Genomic DNA, 18,682 nt, shown 5'->3' with positions numbered 1-18,682 from the left:
GAAAAAAACAATTCAGATAAAAAGAATGAACACTTGGTTAGCTTTTTAACAAAACCAAAACTGAAAACTTAAACAATGGATGAACCTTGTGCTTTTATTCTGGTCACTGACACGTGCCAAACACAAGTGGGTCAGCTGTATCTCAGTATTAAACAGATTTGACAGAACTCCTACAATTAGAAGAAAGAACTCAGTCCTTGCTAATTTGATTTGTGCTGCCTCAGAGGAAGGGATTCCTCTCTTGGCAGGTCCACTGGAAATGCCAGCTTCTACAGCATTAAAATGTTTCTGATAAACCTTCATACAAATGCAGCAGTTATTCAGACAAAGCAAAAAAAGGCCTTCTACCACATTTAGCTACTTCAGTCCTGGTCAGTAAAACTGATTTTACTGGATTTACACCTCATTTCTTTGAGAAGAAATATCTAATAATGCCTGGAATTTGGCTTCATATCACTGTCCTAACTCAGAAATCATATCACAGAATTAAGCCAAAGAACTGCTTGGAATTGCAAGCTGGGTACAAATGTAACAGTGCAAAAAAACTCAATTATGGTCCATGTAATTTGTTCTTAATTCTGCAGACAGGCATGTCATCTGGTTACCATTTATGTGAGATTGAATTAACATGGTCAAGGCCTGAGCCCTCACAGGCACCAATATGTTCCAAACTACACATATCATTAACTGAGATATGGTGGTGGAAACACACAGGGCACTGCCCAGGAAGAATTCCTACACATTCTGACAGCCCTAAGCCCATTTCCCTATTAATCACCAAGTTCCTATAGCCAAAGTGGTTCTGCACCTGGAAGGAGGCAGTTACTCTTCTCAAACACACAGCCAGCTACCCAGTTAAGCAATTATCTTATGGGGTGAACAGTAAATACAATCAAACTATTCCATAATTCCTTCCTTCAGAGGGGACTCCTCTCACCCTTGCCCAGAGGTGTTTAAACCCATGGCAGAAAAGGCACACACTGATATGAGCTCCCTGCAAACCAGGCAGAGAAAACCCAGGCTGTGCCATTTCCTTGGTCTTAGCTGACTGAACAACCCTTTTTCCATTTTTTACATTTATAGAACACCATATTTTTTGGCTTAGCACAATTAGGGATATGAAAGGTGCACTGATCCGTAAAGGAAAAATGTGTAATAAGAATAAGGGGCTTTACTACACATTCAATATTGCAATGGTATTGCCACGGGGGGTGGAAATCAATGAAACACAATCTGGACAGCCAACACACATCTGGCTTCAGTAAAAAAAGGTCATGCCAAAGCCATCCTCCTGCCCACAAACACCAATTCCTACTTCTTAAAATTTCCTTAAAACTACAGTAAGAGCAGTGACAAACTAGAAAAGCATAGGTGGAAAAAGCAGAAGCCACCTTCAGTTCATTACAGATCCACGTACTTGAGGGGCAGTTGTGGCAGCACCTGAGGGCTGGGGGGTGATTTAGTGCAGGGCCAAGCCCCCCTCCCCACAGGCACCATCCCTCTGTGGGTACCTTTGCTCTGGAGTCAGGTACAAAGCACTGACACAGGACTGAGCTTGCTGCCTTGCACAGTGCATTAAAATGACATAATAGGTGACCCCTAAACTCCCAGAACTATTTTATTGGGAGAGTTATTGTCAGGCACTGGGGTGAGCTCTCTGGCTGGTTTTCAATTATGCTTTTCATAGCTATCAAATAACCTGCAAATCTAATTAATGACCACTACAGCCAAATGTAGGCTTCATTTGTTAGCTATCAGTGTTCTTTTATCCTGTCATACTCCATGCAGTAATTCATAGACCCTAGTACAAATGGGAATGTACATGTACAAAGATCTTTCTAAACTCTGCCCAAATCATTCTATCTATTCCAAACTGGCATCAGAATATCTCATTTAGAAACTAATTACGTGATTCTTTATAACGATGTTTTATGTGCTACTCCTCTGATTTAAAACAGAAGCATAAAATGAATAGCAGGACGTTATTTTTCCTCCCTAAAATGGAACAGGAACACTGCTAAAATAAAAAATACACTGCAAGTGTTTTGGCCTGTGCAATTTTCACTTTATCTTCATTAATTAGTTGCAAGTACGATCTGCATATTTCATTTTCAACAACTTATGACTGAACTGAGAAGCAAAGAAGCTCACATTGTTCACAAAAGGTCTGAGAAAATTCAGCAAACACCTAACCAGCTGTAAAAATCATGAAAAGAGAACCTTAGATAATAACAACATATGCTTACAACAACAAGTACAATCATTCCACCTGGCTGCAAAAAGAAAATACTTGGAAGCTGACAACTACTGACACTCTCACTCTTGCACTTAGCAGGGGGTTAAGTTTGCATCACCCCTCTCCAGAATCACTCTGGGAGTTAAAACTTTCCAGCCAGGAGCTCAACACTAACCCCAAAGTGATGGGTGAAGAACAGGGGTGCATAAGGACAGACATAGACTGCAGCAATTGCTAAAAATTGCCTTATTTAGGTTGATCCTTAGGCAAAGTGGCAGCATTATGGCTCTAATTTTAAAGCAAGAAGAGACTGCACCTTGAAATGCCCTTTGGAGAAAAGATATTGATGTTTTACTGCTTTTAGACAATACAGATACCATAAAAGATATTTTTAAACAAACTGAAGCACAGAGGTGATCAGCATTGGCTGTATTTGTATATGAACAGCCAATCCATATTATCTATACAGAGCAGTTCTGTAGCTCCGCACTCCCTTAAAATATTTTAATGCAAAATCAAATTTTAGGATGCATATTTAAGAGAAGCTTTGGCAAACATCTTTGCAGTGACACAGAACACATTACCAATTTCCAAGGACAAAGCAGCAAAACAGGGTCTGGGAAAGTAGGACACCACAGTATTCCCACTGCCCTATTTCTGGTCAACCAATTTCCACAGAAGGCATCTACAAAATCTCAATTACTAGGGAGCAAAAGGTAAATCCTGGGGGGAACAGGCAGTCCCTTTTACATGGAGAAAGGCTGTTGCAGCCATTTTTATTGTAGGAGGCAGTTTAACCCAATCTAGTCGGATCTAGCTGCTTCTGCCAAGCTCCTGCTTCACAGTCAAAAAAAAAGTGTAACAGATTAAAAATTTTTAAAAATTTAGCACACTGTTGCCTAAGCTTTGTCACACATCAGGCTATTCAAGTGAGCTTTTGCTGAAAAAAAAACCCAATTATATTCTGAGAGTTTTTCAAAACAATTATTTTATATTTGCTTCAAATGCTTTATTTCAGATACAGAGAAACATTTCCTTATTTCACCTTATTTCTCTGATGAGAATATCACAGCATAGCTGTGGTAGACACATGCAACCCACAGTGCCAGAATTGTCAGGCATCTGTACATGGGTTAATGGATATTATTTACTAGGAGCTCATTCATGTCAATACATGCATCATTTCAGCACACACTACAGTATTCAGGTGGCCCTTCTTCCCACCTTTTTGGGAAAATTAGAAATAGAGCATAAGAACACCTTTCACACACTATTCTGACTCCTCAGTGCCACATCAAGGAGGGGCTGCATCTCTTGAAACAACTGGATGCTTTTGGTCTTAAGAGCTGAACAAAACAATGCAGGAAGAGATGTAAACCCAACAGTCTGCTGTCATCTCAAACAAAAATACACCTGCTTTCTGCTCATTCACTGTGCTCTGGAAACTCCCCTTCCACACCTCCTATTTCCCCTTGCTTTTGATCGTGTCCTCTTTCCTTTGCAGAGCTCTGCTCAGTCTCCTTCCTCCACAATTCAATCCATCCTGGAGTCATCTCTGTGATGAGGAGTCCCTGTAATATTTTAGCCAGTGAGATCACTGATTATGAAAAAAGACTCTTCTGAAGATGAGGTTTTCTGCAAGCCTCACACTAAAAAAGAGAGGTGAATTTATTATGTGAAATTAAATGCATTGAATCAAACCCATCTGGATGAGCACTTTAAAGGGAGACTTCTAATCTAGCAGACTGAAAAACTGGCAGGGATTTGCCTCTGGGAAATTAGCATGATCCAGAGAAAACTTCAAGGTTCTAAGTAAATTAGTAGGTGGAAAACTAGTTATTTATTTCATTCAAAACAGACCCCAAGTGCAGCTTCATATGATAATAAAGCTGTATCAGACAGTATGAAGAAGCTGACTGCCTGCTAACACACTGGAGCAAGTGTGATATATTTTACAGAAAAGAACAAAGCCTTTTCCCCTTCTTAAAGGGATTTTGGTAGGAAACAAAAGTAAATGAACAAAATAAAAAGCCCAACACACCAGAGAAATAGAATGTTTATCCGAGTCATACCTTGTCCATTTTTTCCCAGCCAAAGTATTCATAGACTTGGCACCATTTTTTACATAGAATTAACAGTGCATTTTCCTGATGTTTTCACAAAAAAGTTGTCAGTTGCATTTATTTACTGACAACAATTTTGTTTCACTTCAGCAGAATATATTTTTTTTCACTTTAACAGAATTATTTTCCTTTTATATTCAGGGGTTCATATTTTGTATGGAGTTATGTGCATATGTAAATACAAATCTTAAGAAAACAACAAGAGGAAAAGGAGATCTGTTTTTTTTGAAGAGAGAGGTAAAGAAAACTGCAAAACATTCTTACTAGAAAAATCTTGCCCTTGGATACTTGTTGAAAAATATTAATTAATGCCTCATTAGTACTTATGCACTGAAAGGATTTCCAAAGCAGTCAATAAGCATTAGGTCAGTGTAAACCAATAAACTGTTCTCCCTACAACTTTTCCTATCAGTTCCTCCAAATTCAGAAGCAACTGAAAGGCAAGATGAAATTTAATCAGAACTAAATATGGCCAATATTCAACTCTGGCAAACTTGAGCTGCCACATTTTGATGAGATATTTGCCCAGTATAATTATGTCTGTACTTCCCAACAGACATTAAATTCCCATCCATCTCATTCCACAACATTTATACAGGTACTGATTGCAGCACTACCTTGAGTTCACATTAAAAAAAAAAAAAAAAGGACAAAAATCCTACCACATTAAAAAAAATGCAAACTTTTAATGCTTGCAATTGTTTTAATGGATTTTGATTACTTTATAATCTGGATGGCCTCAGTATTCAAAATCTATATGATTGCATAGGCATATATAGCTTTTCCAATTTGAAGATCTGCTGTATATATGAGAGGACTGACCTTATGACTTATTTGAATAAATAAACAAAAATAACCATTTTCTACAAGCAGATGTGTTCTGCCATTAGAAGTGGTTACACTTCCATCCAAAGTCTCAGACCAGATGCATAAACAAACTACATAAGCACAATAATCATTCCACAAACATTGACAGGAACCAAATTTTGATGAAATTAATAAAATAAACCAGATGATCATAGGCAGTGTCCCTAATGATTACTGCTGCATAATCAATGAACACCTTCCTGGAAGGATCCTGCTTGTAAGAAGTGCAGCAAAATGCCAGCAGGCTAATCCATAAAGCTGCTCCCCCCTCACTCTCCTATCCAGTGGGAACACACCCCCCAAGCACTTTGAAGTGCTCCTGGTAAGATATAGAAAATAGAAGGAAAATTCCCCTTGATATATTTTTATGGGCTACCTAAGCAAGAGCCATGAAATTCACACAGGAAAGCAGCCATGAAGGTTAGATGGGATTTTTTTTCCCTCTGTATTCCTTTAACACTGCATGGCATTTATGTACTTTAAAAAAATTTGCTGGAATAATTTTAAGTGCGCAGCATGTACTGCTGCAAGGTACTCATTTGGTAAGGAGTTGCAAGATGTTTTTTCACCATTTGTGCCTTCTTCACAAATTTAATTCAGACTGTGTCATCACCCGAGACAGAACATGGGAATTCACAGGACACAATAAACCTATGAGAATTAAAATTACCATAGCAACTCTGCATTTTGATTTGCTGCTATTCTGTTGAATCAGCCAGCCTGGTTCTCAGAGCTGTGGTTACTATGGAAGACTGAAGCAGAAATTCACCTTCCTGGAGCAAGGGAGACAGGCAGCAGACAAGATGAAATGCTGCAATGTGCAGAGCTTCACTTATTTAGGAGCCATTTATTTTAAATATCGTCTTCTGTAATTTTATGTAAGTGAGCTAAATTATTAATATTACAAGAATAAAATCTTAAATAAAATTTACCTTTCAAATTAAGATAAAGTTGCAAGTGAAAGAGATTAAAATGAGCAAGTATATACTAGAAAGAGCTCCCAAAACCTACAAGATAAAACAGCTTTGCCCAGGCATTTCAGAGGCTATTATAAGGTTATTTTTTTCATTTCAGTTTACTCACTGGCTAATATTAAACCTGTAATGCTGCTCTTTCATTTTTTTTAATCACTGCCAGTATAATTTTACCCTGCATCAGAGCTGAAGGAATGAAAATATTAAAAATTCAGTTTGTTACAGAATATTGGGGGAAAACGTACAGAGGGAAATATTATAAAATCTTCATAATACTCTATTTTAAATATGGGGCTTTATATAAACCCCACAATATATTATACATCTTCAAGAAACATGGGTAAGTGCCTATTAGGGGATAAGCCAACAACATGGATTTCCCACTGATGAACTTTCCAATTAAACCTTCAGTATTTACACAGCAAAAATAAATCAGTCAGCAGCAGCATCTTGACAAAATGTGACCATTTCTTGTAGAGAATTTGGAATGATTTGTCAAACCTGCCCTCTAACAGTCAATATACTTGGACAGAAAGAATATTCCAGCAGCCTTGCAACATGAATCTTTTTTTTTTTTTTTAATCCTAATGGCTCAGGTACAGCTTTTATCTTGTGGAATTCCTAGTGGTGGCTTGTGCATGGAATTAGCAGAAAAAAAACTGTGCAATTTTAAACATACCCTCAATTTCACAGATGAAGGAAAAAAAAAATCACAGGAAAACAAAGTAGCACCTGTTCAAACATGACATTTAATGCTGTGAAGCCCTAAGACAGATATGCATCCACAGACTCTGTAGATTAATACAGCCCACAAAACAAATTCAAACATCAGTGCATGTTACTCACTAATTGCAAAGGACAACTTCTGTTACATTCAAAGATATTTTTCAATAATAACCTGATCACTACCCTTGTCTGAGAATACTTTTGTTCCCCTAAAGCCGTAAAATCTCATACTACTCCTTCAAGAAAGATATTTGTAATGCTGCTGCAATGTCTGTCTTTCACCTGCAGAAAAAGATCCTCTAATCCCTTGGAAGAAGGCCAATGTATAAAGGCATATACGGAGAAAATAGAATTTAAAATCTGCAGGACAACATTCCCTAAGGGTAGCTCTGTACACATGGAATGGGAATTCTTTATTGCAAGAGTTAGGAAATCCATATTGCAGCAACAAAGCAAGAGCACCCAACAAGCTACAGTCTCTTTCATATAGAAATTTTCATTAAAGTTGAGTTTCATAAAGTGAATGATCAAAAGTCACAAAACAACAAAGAACACAACACTGAGTATTAGAAAAAATGATTGCAGATTGCTACACATTTAAAATAAGTATTATTCCTCAGAGTTTAAAAAGGTTTAAAAAAAGAGAAAGTTCTGTCAAATCAGATCACAGGCTAAAGCAAAACAATGGAATCAGGACAAGAACACAACTCCTCTGGGCCAAGGATGCTGTCCTAGATTGCAAGGCAGGATGTATTCAATTGCCATCTGTTAGAGGTGTGGCAGTTCTCCTCTCTTAATTGTGCAGTTTTCTTTATCTCTTCCACAATCAATCCTCCCCCCAGGAGACATCTGCTGTTAATGGGCTATTGAATGTCACTGCATGACTGATGAAAGTTGCAGCACTCCATTGTGAGATGCTCCGCCCAGAGGGAGGAGCCAAGCATTCCTACCTGGATATAATCTTGAGATTCTGGAACACCAGCACAGCTTTTCCTGCACTGGATTTTCCCAGAGGAACAGCTGCCTCTTCAGAGGAAGACTGCACCCTTTTGTACAGAATCACTGCTCCAACAGAACCACACCTGCCACTCCAGGAGGGCTGCAGCCACAATTCCAATTGTACTGCTGCCAACACCCTGTCCAACAGGGTGTCAGGTTGTATTCTGACTCTGTCAGTGTTGTTTTGGTTCACTGCATTGTTTATTTTATCTTTTTATTTTCTTCCCTAATAAAGAACTGCTATTCCTGGTCCCATATTTTTGCCTGAAAGCCCCCCCCTTAATTTCAAATTTATAACAATTCAGAAGGAGAGGATCTACATTTTTTTTTTTCCATTTCAGGGGAGGCTCCTGCCTTCCTTAGCAGACACCTGTCTTTCCAAACCAAGACAGATGCCATGCAGCTAAGTATCAGTGCTGGATGCACTAATGACTCAGCCACTGCTGCTCAGAATCATTACTGCCTGCCTACAGCTCATCACCAGATCAAGTGCTCCAGGAGCCAGCTGAAGGCCCCAGCTGTGTTGTCTCCAGCACAAACACAAGTTCCCCTTCCCAGCAGGTGCCCCAAATCCTGTAGGGAATAATGGGAAAATGACTTAGCACCATGGAAACCTTTCTAGGATGATGGGAATGGTTTTGTTGACACCGAGGCTAGGAACAGGGCAGTAAACAATTTCTTCTTCACCCTAAATACTCAAGACTCATTCAGCACCTCTGAGATTGTGCCAGCTGGACTGGGGGAAAACAAATCCACTAAAGTATTTCTGGGACAATCTGTCCCATGGAACACTGAAGAATCCAGCAGACAGACTTGTCAAGGGACAGGTTTTTTCTACTGGCAGTGCTTAAGAAGAAACACCCAACAAAAATAAAAGAGGGGGAGAAGGAAGCTGACAACTAATTAAGAGGCAAACAGCCATGACAGATTATTTTGCCCACTGCTGCACCCAAACTATGCAGGGTCTCACAAATGTTTCACTGGCTCTCAGGCTGAATTTAATTAGAGGATTTTCTCAACCTCAGTGGTCCATAATCCAAAGAAACTCTCTACTCCAGCCCAGTGAGAGTAAGTTTTCTCCTTTGCTCCCAGAAACAATGGAATAAGCTTCTGTGATATTTATCACAAGCCATAATTCATGTTATTAACAGTTCTTATTGTTCTAAACACACAGTCTACCACAATCCTGCATTTACCCAACATAAAACTACTCATTTCTCCTGTTCAGTCACTTAATGAAATGCTTCAAAACAGAGGAAAAATATTTTCCACAATTACATGAAAAAACTTTTTAAAACCCCATTAGAGTCTATAATAGGTGGAGAGGGCAAGCACGTCAGTCTCTGTCCCAGCAAAATGGACAATATTTTCAAATATCTCAACATCATTGACCTTCTCTCCAGTATAGCTCAGATTAGCACACAGAAATTATCAACCAGATTTGCCACCTCACAGAAAACAACTTCCATGAGAATGTTCCAATCAGTTTCATTTGGGAGCCTTGCTCATGCAGAGTCATTAATAATAAATAGATTTGGTGTTTTGCCAAGATTCATAACCATGCTACACACCAGTATCTATTTCAGCAGACTGAGCCAACTGCATGCATCATATTTATGAAACAGCCCCAAATCTGCAGCAGAGGATGTAACTCCACTTTGTCCCAGTTTGCATGCATTAGGGGAAGGCACATGAAGGATGTGAGCCTTGTTTAACCTCGCACAGGAAAGGTTTTGGGAGCCCTAAACAACAGCACTCCCACACCCAGGGATAAAGGGCCAAGAGCTCTGCTGAGATGCATGGCAGGGCAACAGTCACCAACTGCAGGCAAGGATCTGACTGGAAAGGGATTTGCTTTTCTCTCTAAGGATAAACAACCATGGGAATAGGCTGTCCAGAGAGGTTCTCCACTCCTGAAGGCTTCCATGGCCTGACAGGAAAGCTCCCAGGTGTGAGTTCAGTGCCAACCCTGCTTTAAGAATGCCCCTGATGGTCCCTCCAGCCTAAACACCCACCCAAATCCTCAGTTACTCTCAAATCACAGAATATAAAACCAACAAGTATCATCCTCACTTATTTCAGCTGTTAATTTTAATACATTTACCAAATCTGTCTGAAAGTTTTACCTGGAGTACACCATCCTATGATAATTTGGGGCTCACCGTCTGATGCAAATTCCATGCTTCATTTTGGAAATAGGGTGAAAAGATAAAGTATATCTTGCATGGCATTACTTGTGATAATTCTTCCAGTAAGTGAAAACAGTAATACCAATGATTCTGAAAGTAAAATCAGTTTGAGTAATGAAAGGGTTGCTCAGACCTTGTAGGTTGTAATAACCTACAACACAAACCCTGAAAGTTAGATGCACACACCAGTGGGAAAGTTCAAGCATTAAACACAGGTAAAAGATTAATGAGAAATAAAGAAAAATAAAAGTATGTGAAATACAAGAAAAAAAATTCAGAAGAGGCAGATGAACTATTAAGGACCACACCAAAACAAACAAACAAAACCACCCAAACAAACAAAACCCACCTGAATTCAGCTCTTTCCTCCAAAATAAGCTGCACCATAATGGGTCAGTGCTCCAACTGATCTGCCTATAGCCACACTGTGTTTGGTAAAAGCACCAAAGCCAACACTCAGAGGCACAGGCTGGAGCCCTCATCAGTCCCACGACACTCCACAGACCTCAGGGCACTTTTGGGGTGCAGTGGTCACATCAATGATGGCTTTCAACCACAGTCTGCTGGGGACATGTTGAAGCAGCTCTGAGTTTCTCTCTATTCTTCTGTTTCATGGCCTCCTAATGCACATTGGCTCAGTGCATGCCTCACACTCGTACCTATAAGCACTGCATTGTGTTCAACACACACAAAAAAAACCCCAACATTCCCCACCACAGCTGTCATGCAGCTTGACCTGTACAGCTGCCAGTGGTTCAGGTAAGAGCCACACCAAAATCACCACATTTTTCAAAATGGGACAAGGAAAAAATCACAAGGTAGAGGGACAAAACTGGCTTTCGCTCTCTAACCCACTACAAGCCACAATTTATTTCATGTAATCTCAACAAGAGGCAACCTGTTGCCTCTTCCCTTGGTAGAAATGCAGTTTCTTATGTACCTGGCACTGTCAACAGTAAATGCAGAGTGATGGAGCAAGGGTCACGTGGAAGTCCAGCAGGAGGAACTGACCCTGTAACCCACCTCCTGCAACTGCCTCATTTCCACTTTGTGACAACTGTGCCCTGAAGCCTGACTTTTTTCAGACAGCAGAGGTTCTCTTGGAGTCCACGGGAGGAAGCATGATCAGGGAAAAGAAAGAAGGACAATAAATTGAGGGGAAAGAATAAGGGTTCATGCCTGCCCTTGGTGAGACTTAGGGGGCTTATGCACACACAGACAGGCAAGAGCATCACTGCCAGGCCTGTCCACCCCAGCAGGGCACACAGATGGCTTCCAGGAGCCACATCAGACACAGCCACACATCACCAGGGTGATGCCACACAAGTGCCATGAGCTGCAGACGTGTCACTGTGGCCTTTACAACAGCCAGAGGGCACGCAGGGGCATTTGGAAAGTTAGGGCAGCTGGTCCAGCTGAGGCTGGAGGAGACTTGATCCACATCCTCCACAAACCACTGAGAGCAGCTTGTGAAGCTCACAGCACGTGATTTTTTTTTTTTTTTTTTTACTGGACAGAACTGCTGGTGCCACACATGAGCCCTGCACTCTGGCTGAGAAGCTGTGTTAAGGTTTGGAGGACTGTTCACACTCAGGACTGGTCTAGAGCAAGAACCTGCTCACACTACAGTCCATGAGTGCTCTCCTGTATGGAAGATCTAAGAGTCATCCCTTCCTGACCTAAATCCCCCCAAATGCCAGGGCAGCAAACTGCCCAAAGGTTACCCTCTGTGACCTGGTGTAGATGTGGAAGGGAGAGGTGGAGGGCTGTACCAGCACGTGCTCCATGCTGCAGGCTCAGAGTTTGGAAGGACTGCCCTTTCCCAGGAACTCAGCTCTGCTGCAGGGATCTGGAATGCCTCTTCCAACTGAGCACATCTTGAGTGAAACCTGCCCTACTAAACACCAGGCTTAGGGAGCTCTGCAAGGTGAATTCATTCTCTTCAACTTTTCCAGCCCCTAACACAGCTTCTCCCAGCAAATACACTTCCCTACTGCTGCCTGTAAAGCTGTGCACACTCACATCCTCCCCTCAAACCTGTGCTAGCAGGAAAAGTGTTCTCAAACCTCATGTTTTCTGCTATAACCAGTGCCAGAGAAGCAATGCAGGAAATGCAACAGCTGCTTTGCAGCCTGCTGAATACACCTTCTTGCAGCCATGTGTGGAAGGTGACAGTTTAGGAGCATGCAGGAGCTGGCAAGCCAGGATTAGGCAGGAGGAACCAGACCTGGTGGTTTCAACCTACTGAACACAGAAGAGTTATCTGACAGTAAACCAACTCTGATGGTTCTAGGGAAATAGCTGATCACAGAACCTGGGTGGCCCTACAGCACCCCAGATGCAAAGTCTATGAATTAAGAATGAAACACAGTATCAGGAGTAAAGAAGAGGACACATTTGCTCTGTCACATTGTGCCTCAAGTCCCCATTCATTACAGATGGATGCAGTGATGTAAAAATATGCAACTTTCAAGACAACAAAGTAACCTGTGCTGTTTTGCTAAGTTTGACACACCAAGAATTGAGTTTTTTTTAATAAACTTTCCTCTCAGATCTTCGCCTGTGTCTTCAAAGACTTCATCTACTGAGCTAGTTCACAGAGAAAGCCTGCTACAGATCCCCAGTGACCCAGATAGCAGCTGCATTCCAAATTCTCAACCTGCCTTTTCCTCAGCCTGACAGTAATTCCATGAATGTTTTTACATAGCAATTGCCCTTTGATGGTGTACTTTCTGCCAACAGGCTGACAAGAAGCAAACTTTAGCAAAACAAATAAGAACTGCAAAAACTACCACTTTGCAATAGGTAGCTTCCTGCCATCATTAATCCCTTGTTTCCTGCCACTTCTGCCCATGTATCCATGGGTCCTGATTCTGTGACTGCTAAAAGACATTGTCTCTCTCAGTTCTTTACAATGAAAGCTACTATCAAGGCAAGTTTCTTGAAATCAAGCTTCCTGAAGTATAGAGCATGATGCTGTATAATGTATTACAGGCTTCAGTGAAAGCAAGCTTTGAACTCAGGAGAGATGTCTCACTCTTCAGAACTCCTCAGTACCCCTGTGCTTATGCAGATTCTCTTCCTTAAAAAAAAAAAAAAAAAAAAAAAAAAGTAGTACATTTTTTTTTTTCATGTGTGCTTTACCATGAAAAACCCCAAACTACTCTTTTTCTTGTATTAGCAACTGAGTGACCTATATCCTGGAGCACGTGCATCTATGAATATTTCTTTTTCCTTATTCATTCCCATTTCCAGCTGCAGATGCTTTATTCCCCCTCAGTGTCCTAATGCCCTCACTGATATTTTGTTGCATTACCAACTGTTAGAACAGCACAGAAAGCTCAGACACTTAACATCATCTCCAACAAATCAGGACATGTCTAAGTCTTGCATTCTTTCACACCTAGCTGAGAAACCATCATTGTAAATACCAGAGGCTGGGAATCCTGAGAAAAATGAACAGCAAATCAAAGGCCATTTTCTGACCTGATTTCTATAGGTGGAGTTAGCTTGCTTGCACTAAACCATTTGGCTGGGGTGTGCATGTTACACTTGTAATTTGAAAATAAACCTTTTCCCTGACATCAGTTATATTCCAGTATCTACAGGATAAGAGGGTTTTGTTGCTGCTTGTACAAAACAAATAATGCCAGCTCTGATCAGAAGTCTCTATGCAGATAGCCCTGTCTTCTTGAGCAGAAACTGTATCCTACATAACTGCTGAGCCATGAAAACAACTGAATTTCATTCCTTACTGGAATGTTAAACAATCTCACACACAGCTTTTAATTCCTCACTCATTTTCTTGTGGTATCTGACTGCAACAAAAGCTCTAAAACAAAACTGGATTTATTGCTGCCCTACTGATCACCAATCCAGTGACCTGGGGGACAGCGAACCATAAAGATTGTTCCATCAAGTGACAAAGAAGACAGTCACACTACACCATGGGGTTAAGTGCATTATTATGTGCTATTGCTCAAATTCAAACGTAACAAGATATCAGAACCAAACACTCCTCTAAATACCTAAGTATTAGTATCAGCTACACACCAATATACAAGTCATTAGGAAAAATATTCTACAGCAAGACACATGGAACACCACGATTAAAAAAACAGTAAGTTGCACATGTTTTGGATAAATATTTCTCTTTTATCTCAAATAAAAAGGAAGCATGAGAAAGTTTCCTTCTACTGGAATGATCAAGAAGAAGACAACATACAAAAGAGTTTAGAAAACTCTGAACCAGAAATGACTTGTCTACAACACAGCTTCACATTAGGCAGCCACTCATCATCACATGCAGACAGACAGTGCTGAGACATGGGCTCAGAATCGAATTCCACAGGCAGCACCCAGGCAGTGAATTTGTCTCCAGCAGGTAAAAGAGTAATCTCTACTTTTCTTCTGGGTTTGTCAACAATCACATATTTATCTCATCTGTCTCAACAAACAGGGGTTTGTGTATTAACAAATAAATGCACATAGCAATTCCAAATCCCCCCTCTCCTTTGTTCAGCACCAATGTTAGCTGCTACAGCTTTTGAATTTCACCCTACAGAACCAAGTTAATCTCCCCATTGCATGCAAAGCCATCTGCTTAAAAAAAAAAAAAAAAAACAACCCTACACCAAACCCAAATAAACTCCTTTTTCCCTGAATTCTAGAAGGAGAGGCAGATTGGGCATGGTCTCTAACAAATAACAGGGCAAAGTTTTTCTTGTTCATGCTGGGATTACAAGAGGTACAGGGACTACCTATACTTGAAAAAAACCCACCTATTTTAAAACCACATTCAAGTCTAATGTCTCAACATGGCAAAAAACCTCCAGCATGAAGATGCTGTATGTCACCCTGTGTAATGTGACAGTTGCCACTGACACAGCTGCTTTTTCTGCAGGAGCATGTTGTTCATTCTGTGCATGTCAGACCTGCCACAGAGCTGATACAGATAACTATCACTTATTCAATTAGTGGTCTCTGCTCTATTTATAGAGCAATATCTGCATTAGAAAGAGAATAACAATGCCCCACATCAGGATAGCCCAAGTCTCATGAACATTAAAGAATGTAACTCTCAGCTCCTGTAAAGAATGCACCTCAATACAGATAAAGAAAAGGGAACATGGAAAACAAAACCAGACTGGTCTGGATCAGAGCACTGAATTCTGTGCTCAAGCCTGCTGACCTCAATGATGAATATCTGAAGCTCCCAGCAGCTTCTCTTCAATTGCTCCTGCACACCAGAGCCCAGACTTCCAAATTGCCACATGGAAAATGCAAAAAATCACTATGAATAAGGAAGAACCAAGGCAGGTTCTCCACTCCAGCAATCACCATCCTAACCAGAGAGACCTGTCTCTCTTGCTCTCCAATTTTTTTATTTTCTTCTTTAATTTGGAAGAATGCCTGTATCTGTGAGATGAGTCACAATAACTCCGTGAACTGCGTCCCTCTTGTATGTGTTCTCTGCCTTGTTACAGAATTTACTTATTTCTCTTAGCAATGGCAAGTTTGCTGTTGCTTTTAGGGGAAAAGAAAGAGATGAACAAAAGGCCCTTCTCAGTCATGATGTGCCACTACCTTCTCCCTGCTGCACTTCCATGTCAGCACAGAGTGTGCACCCCAGACACTCCGCACACACAGCTGTGCTGACTTCAGCATCTCTCCTCAAACAGCACAACAGCCCCACCGGTAGGAGTCACTTAATCCGGGAGGGAATTGATCTTTAAAACGCTGTAATGAGCTTCGACAGAACAGGGCCATCGATAGGGGAACACACGTCAAACGTGAGCTCCAGCCCTGCTCTGTGCCCTCCCAGGCAGGCAGGATAAGCCTCGTGTGCTGTGGCACAGCAGCTCTGGGGTCACCATCACCCTGCACAGAGCCGGGCTGGGGCAGGCTCCTGCTCGCTGGCAGAAGGCAGAGCTGCCTGGCAGCCCCAGCGCAGGAGCTGCAGCTGCAGGAGTGGCCTCTTGCCCTGAGGGATGGCTCTGCTGCCAGGCTCCTGCAGCCATTTATCCTGCCTACCTGGCAGCTGTGAACCATCCGATGGTAATTTAACTGAAAAAGGCATTACTATCCATTATGTATACGTCTGGAGTCCCGTTCTCCTTCTAAAAAAATGTCCAAAATGACAATAAAGCAAAAATTGCTTACATGCTTTGCCACACAAAAAACCAAAGGTGCTTAGCAGCTTCTTCAGAGCAATAAAAGTTTCAGAGCAGCCATTAGCTTATCTTTTTCAGAGTCTACCATTGGCTTTTTGCAGTTTTTATAGAAGAAAAAAATGAATCAAGATCATTTAGAAATCCAGCCAACAAGTAAAACAAGCCTTTAACTATATTTAAGCCTAACATAAACAAATGCTGACAACCAACTCAAATGATAATTTTTAACATTCATAAACTGAATGAACATGCAAGCTGTGGACTAGAAGACACTTTCTGGATTCTCATACCTCAGAACCTATGATACCAAGTAAGAAAATAAAAGAAAGCAGCAAGAGCTGGGCACGTGGGCCTGCAACAACAACAGTAAACCGACAGAAAAGGCATCAAAATGTTAGATACCAACAAAGACCTTGGCCAGGGCTGAAGGAGATAAGGTAACAGAGCTTCTTGAAAAGAAATCAATACCTGAAACCAAAGAGGATCATTGAATTAGAAAAACTGTCCTTTTTTTTTTTTTTGCCACTCAATTTTTAATGAGCAAAATGTTCACTGCCCAAGTCAGAAATGCTGCCAATGCCTTTTAAGTGGTGTTTGCTGGTGATTAATGGTATATTCTATTAAGAGTATTATAAGAAGCAAACTAATGAAAAATCATCAGTTGAAAAGAGAAAAACAAGGACCAAGATGTTAATCAAATGCCCTTCTTCAAAATGCTACAGTTTTAATGTTTGTATAATAATAAAAAACACAAACCTGCACAAAAACGAGCTGAAGAGCAAATCAAGGCATTTTAAGAGTGTGTAGAGAAAAATTTAAGACTCTGTTCATTTTCTATCAAATCTAATTACTTGTCCTACATCTTAAAGAAGTTGCAAGCAAATACTGCAATTTAGTATCTTTGCTTGTATTTCCTAATTAACAAATATACTTTGGCAGCTTTGCAAATTGGCTTCAATTCAGGAAAATATTAACCATCTGCCTAAAACTAAGCACATTTTATACCTTCCTGAAGTCAACTGGAAACAGAAGCATGCCTATATGCTAAAAATGAAACATATGCCGAAATGGAGCCTTGGTGTTAAAAGGTCTTAATTCATGCTTGAAATCATCTTGAAATTCTTTGGTGAGAAGCAGTATGGCAAGAAAAATATCGGTTGATTCTCATTTGAGCCCTTAAACTTCAGACTATACATATATTTTTTAAACCAGGTGACAGTACAGACACCTCATCATTCGCTCTGGTTCTGCAAAGGGGTACCCCCAAATATTCGATTGCAAAACTAGGGCCTGAAGCTGAAATATGCACATTATTTTCGTGCTCTTGGATAAGCATCTGCAGAGGGGCTGCAAAAACTAACGAGCTCAGCAGCCCCATCACGCATTTGACAGGCTCAAGATGCTCGCACACGTATCAGCTGGTTTATTTTTAAAGTGACACAGAAATATACACAGAAATAAATACCCGTCTATGATACATACATATATATTTACAGCGCAGGGACGCTCCGCTATCTCCCTGTGGCCATTCCTGCCAGCCAGCAGGAATCCCTGGAGCCCCGCTAGCCAAGGCCAGGCTTCGGCGGCCCGAGGTGCGGGTCAGTGCACTCACCCGCAGGCTCCAAACACGGATCGCGCTCCGGCCAAGCCGCAGCCGCTCATTTTGGGGCCCGGCACCGCACGGCGCACACGCCGGGGCTCCCCGCGGGGGGAGAGCAGCCGTCCCGCAGGGGAGGAAGGTGGATGCCGGGGAGGGGTCGGTACCTGCTGCGGGGAAGGGCTCGGTACCTGATACCTGATGAAAGGGACGGTTCGGTACCCGATGCAGGGGAGGGTTCGGTACCTGATACCTGATGAAAGGGACGGTTCGGTACCCGATACCTGATGAAAGGGACGGTTCGGTACCCGCTGCCGGGGAGGGTTCGGTACCTGATGCCGCGGCGGGGGCGCCCCCGGGCAGCGCCGCTCGCTGCTGCTGCTGCGGGCGGGTGGCGGCGGCGGAGGCGGCGGGGGGCGGCCGCCCCATCATCAGCATCACCAGCATCGGCAGCAGAGCGGCCGCCAGCCCCGGGAGCAGCGCGGAGAGGCGCCCGCAGGTGCCCGGCATGGCGAGCAGCCCGGGGGCAGCGGAGGCATATTGCGGGAGGCCGGCGCAGCGCTCCGCACCCGCGGCTCTGCGGCGGCTCCGCTCGCCCGCCCGCCCACGGACGTGCCGGGGCGGGGCTGGGGCGGGGCGGAGCGGGGCCGCCTCCCCCAGGTGCCGGGGATGTCGTCGCTCCGAGGCGGCAGCGCTCGCATCGCCCCCCGCACTTGTTGCCGGCGGTGGCGGAGCGTACGGGCCGCGCTGCCCGGGGCAGCCCCAGCATCGCCCGCGGAACCGGTGAACCGCACAGAA

General features: G+C 42.2%; 1 protein-coding gene across 1 annotated transcript in view; it reads right to left on the bottom strand.

Annotated features, from left to right (window-relative positions):
- Positions 1–18,433, bottom strand: part of FAM171B (family with sequence similarity 171 member B) — a 37,796-nt gene extending 19,363 nt beyond the window's left edge. Inside the window, exon 1 of the mRNA XM_053981846.1 lies at positions 18,217–18,433. Within this exon, the coding sequence (XP_053837821.1) occupies positions 18,217–18,394 (178 nt within the window). The 5' untranslated portion in view covers positions 18,395–18,433. The remainder of the gene's footprint in view (positions 1–18,216) is intronic.
- Between the last annotated feature and the right edge of the window lie 249 nt (positions 18,434–18,682).

Source organism: Vidua macroura, chromosome 7, assembly GCF_024509145.1.
Source record: "Vidua macroura isolate BioBank_ID:100142 chromosome 7, ASM2450914v1, whole genome shotgun sequence".
In the NCBI taxonomy this organism is placed as follows: Eukaryota; Metazoa; Chordata; class Aves; order Passeriformes; family Viduidae; genus Vidua; species Vidua macroura.
Note: the sequence above shows the minus strand (reverse complement) of the source record. Positions and strands in the feature narration are given on the sequence as shown.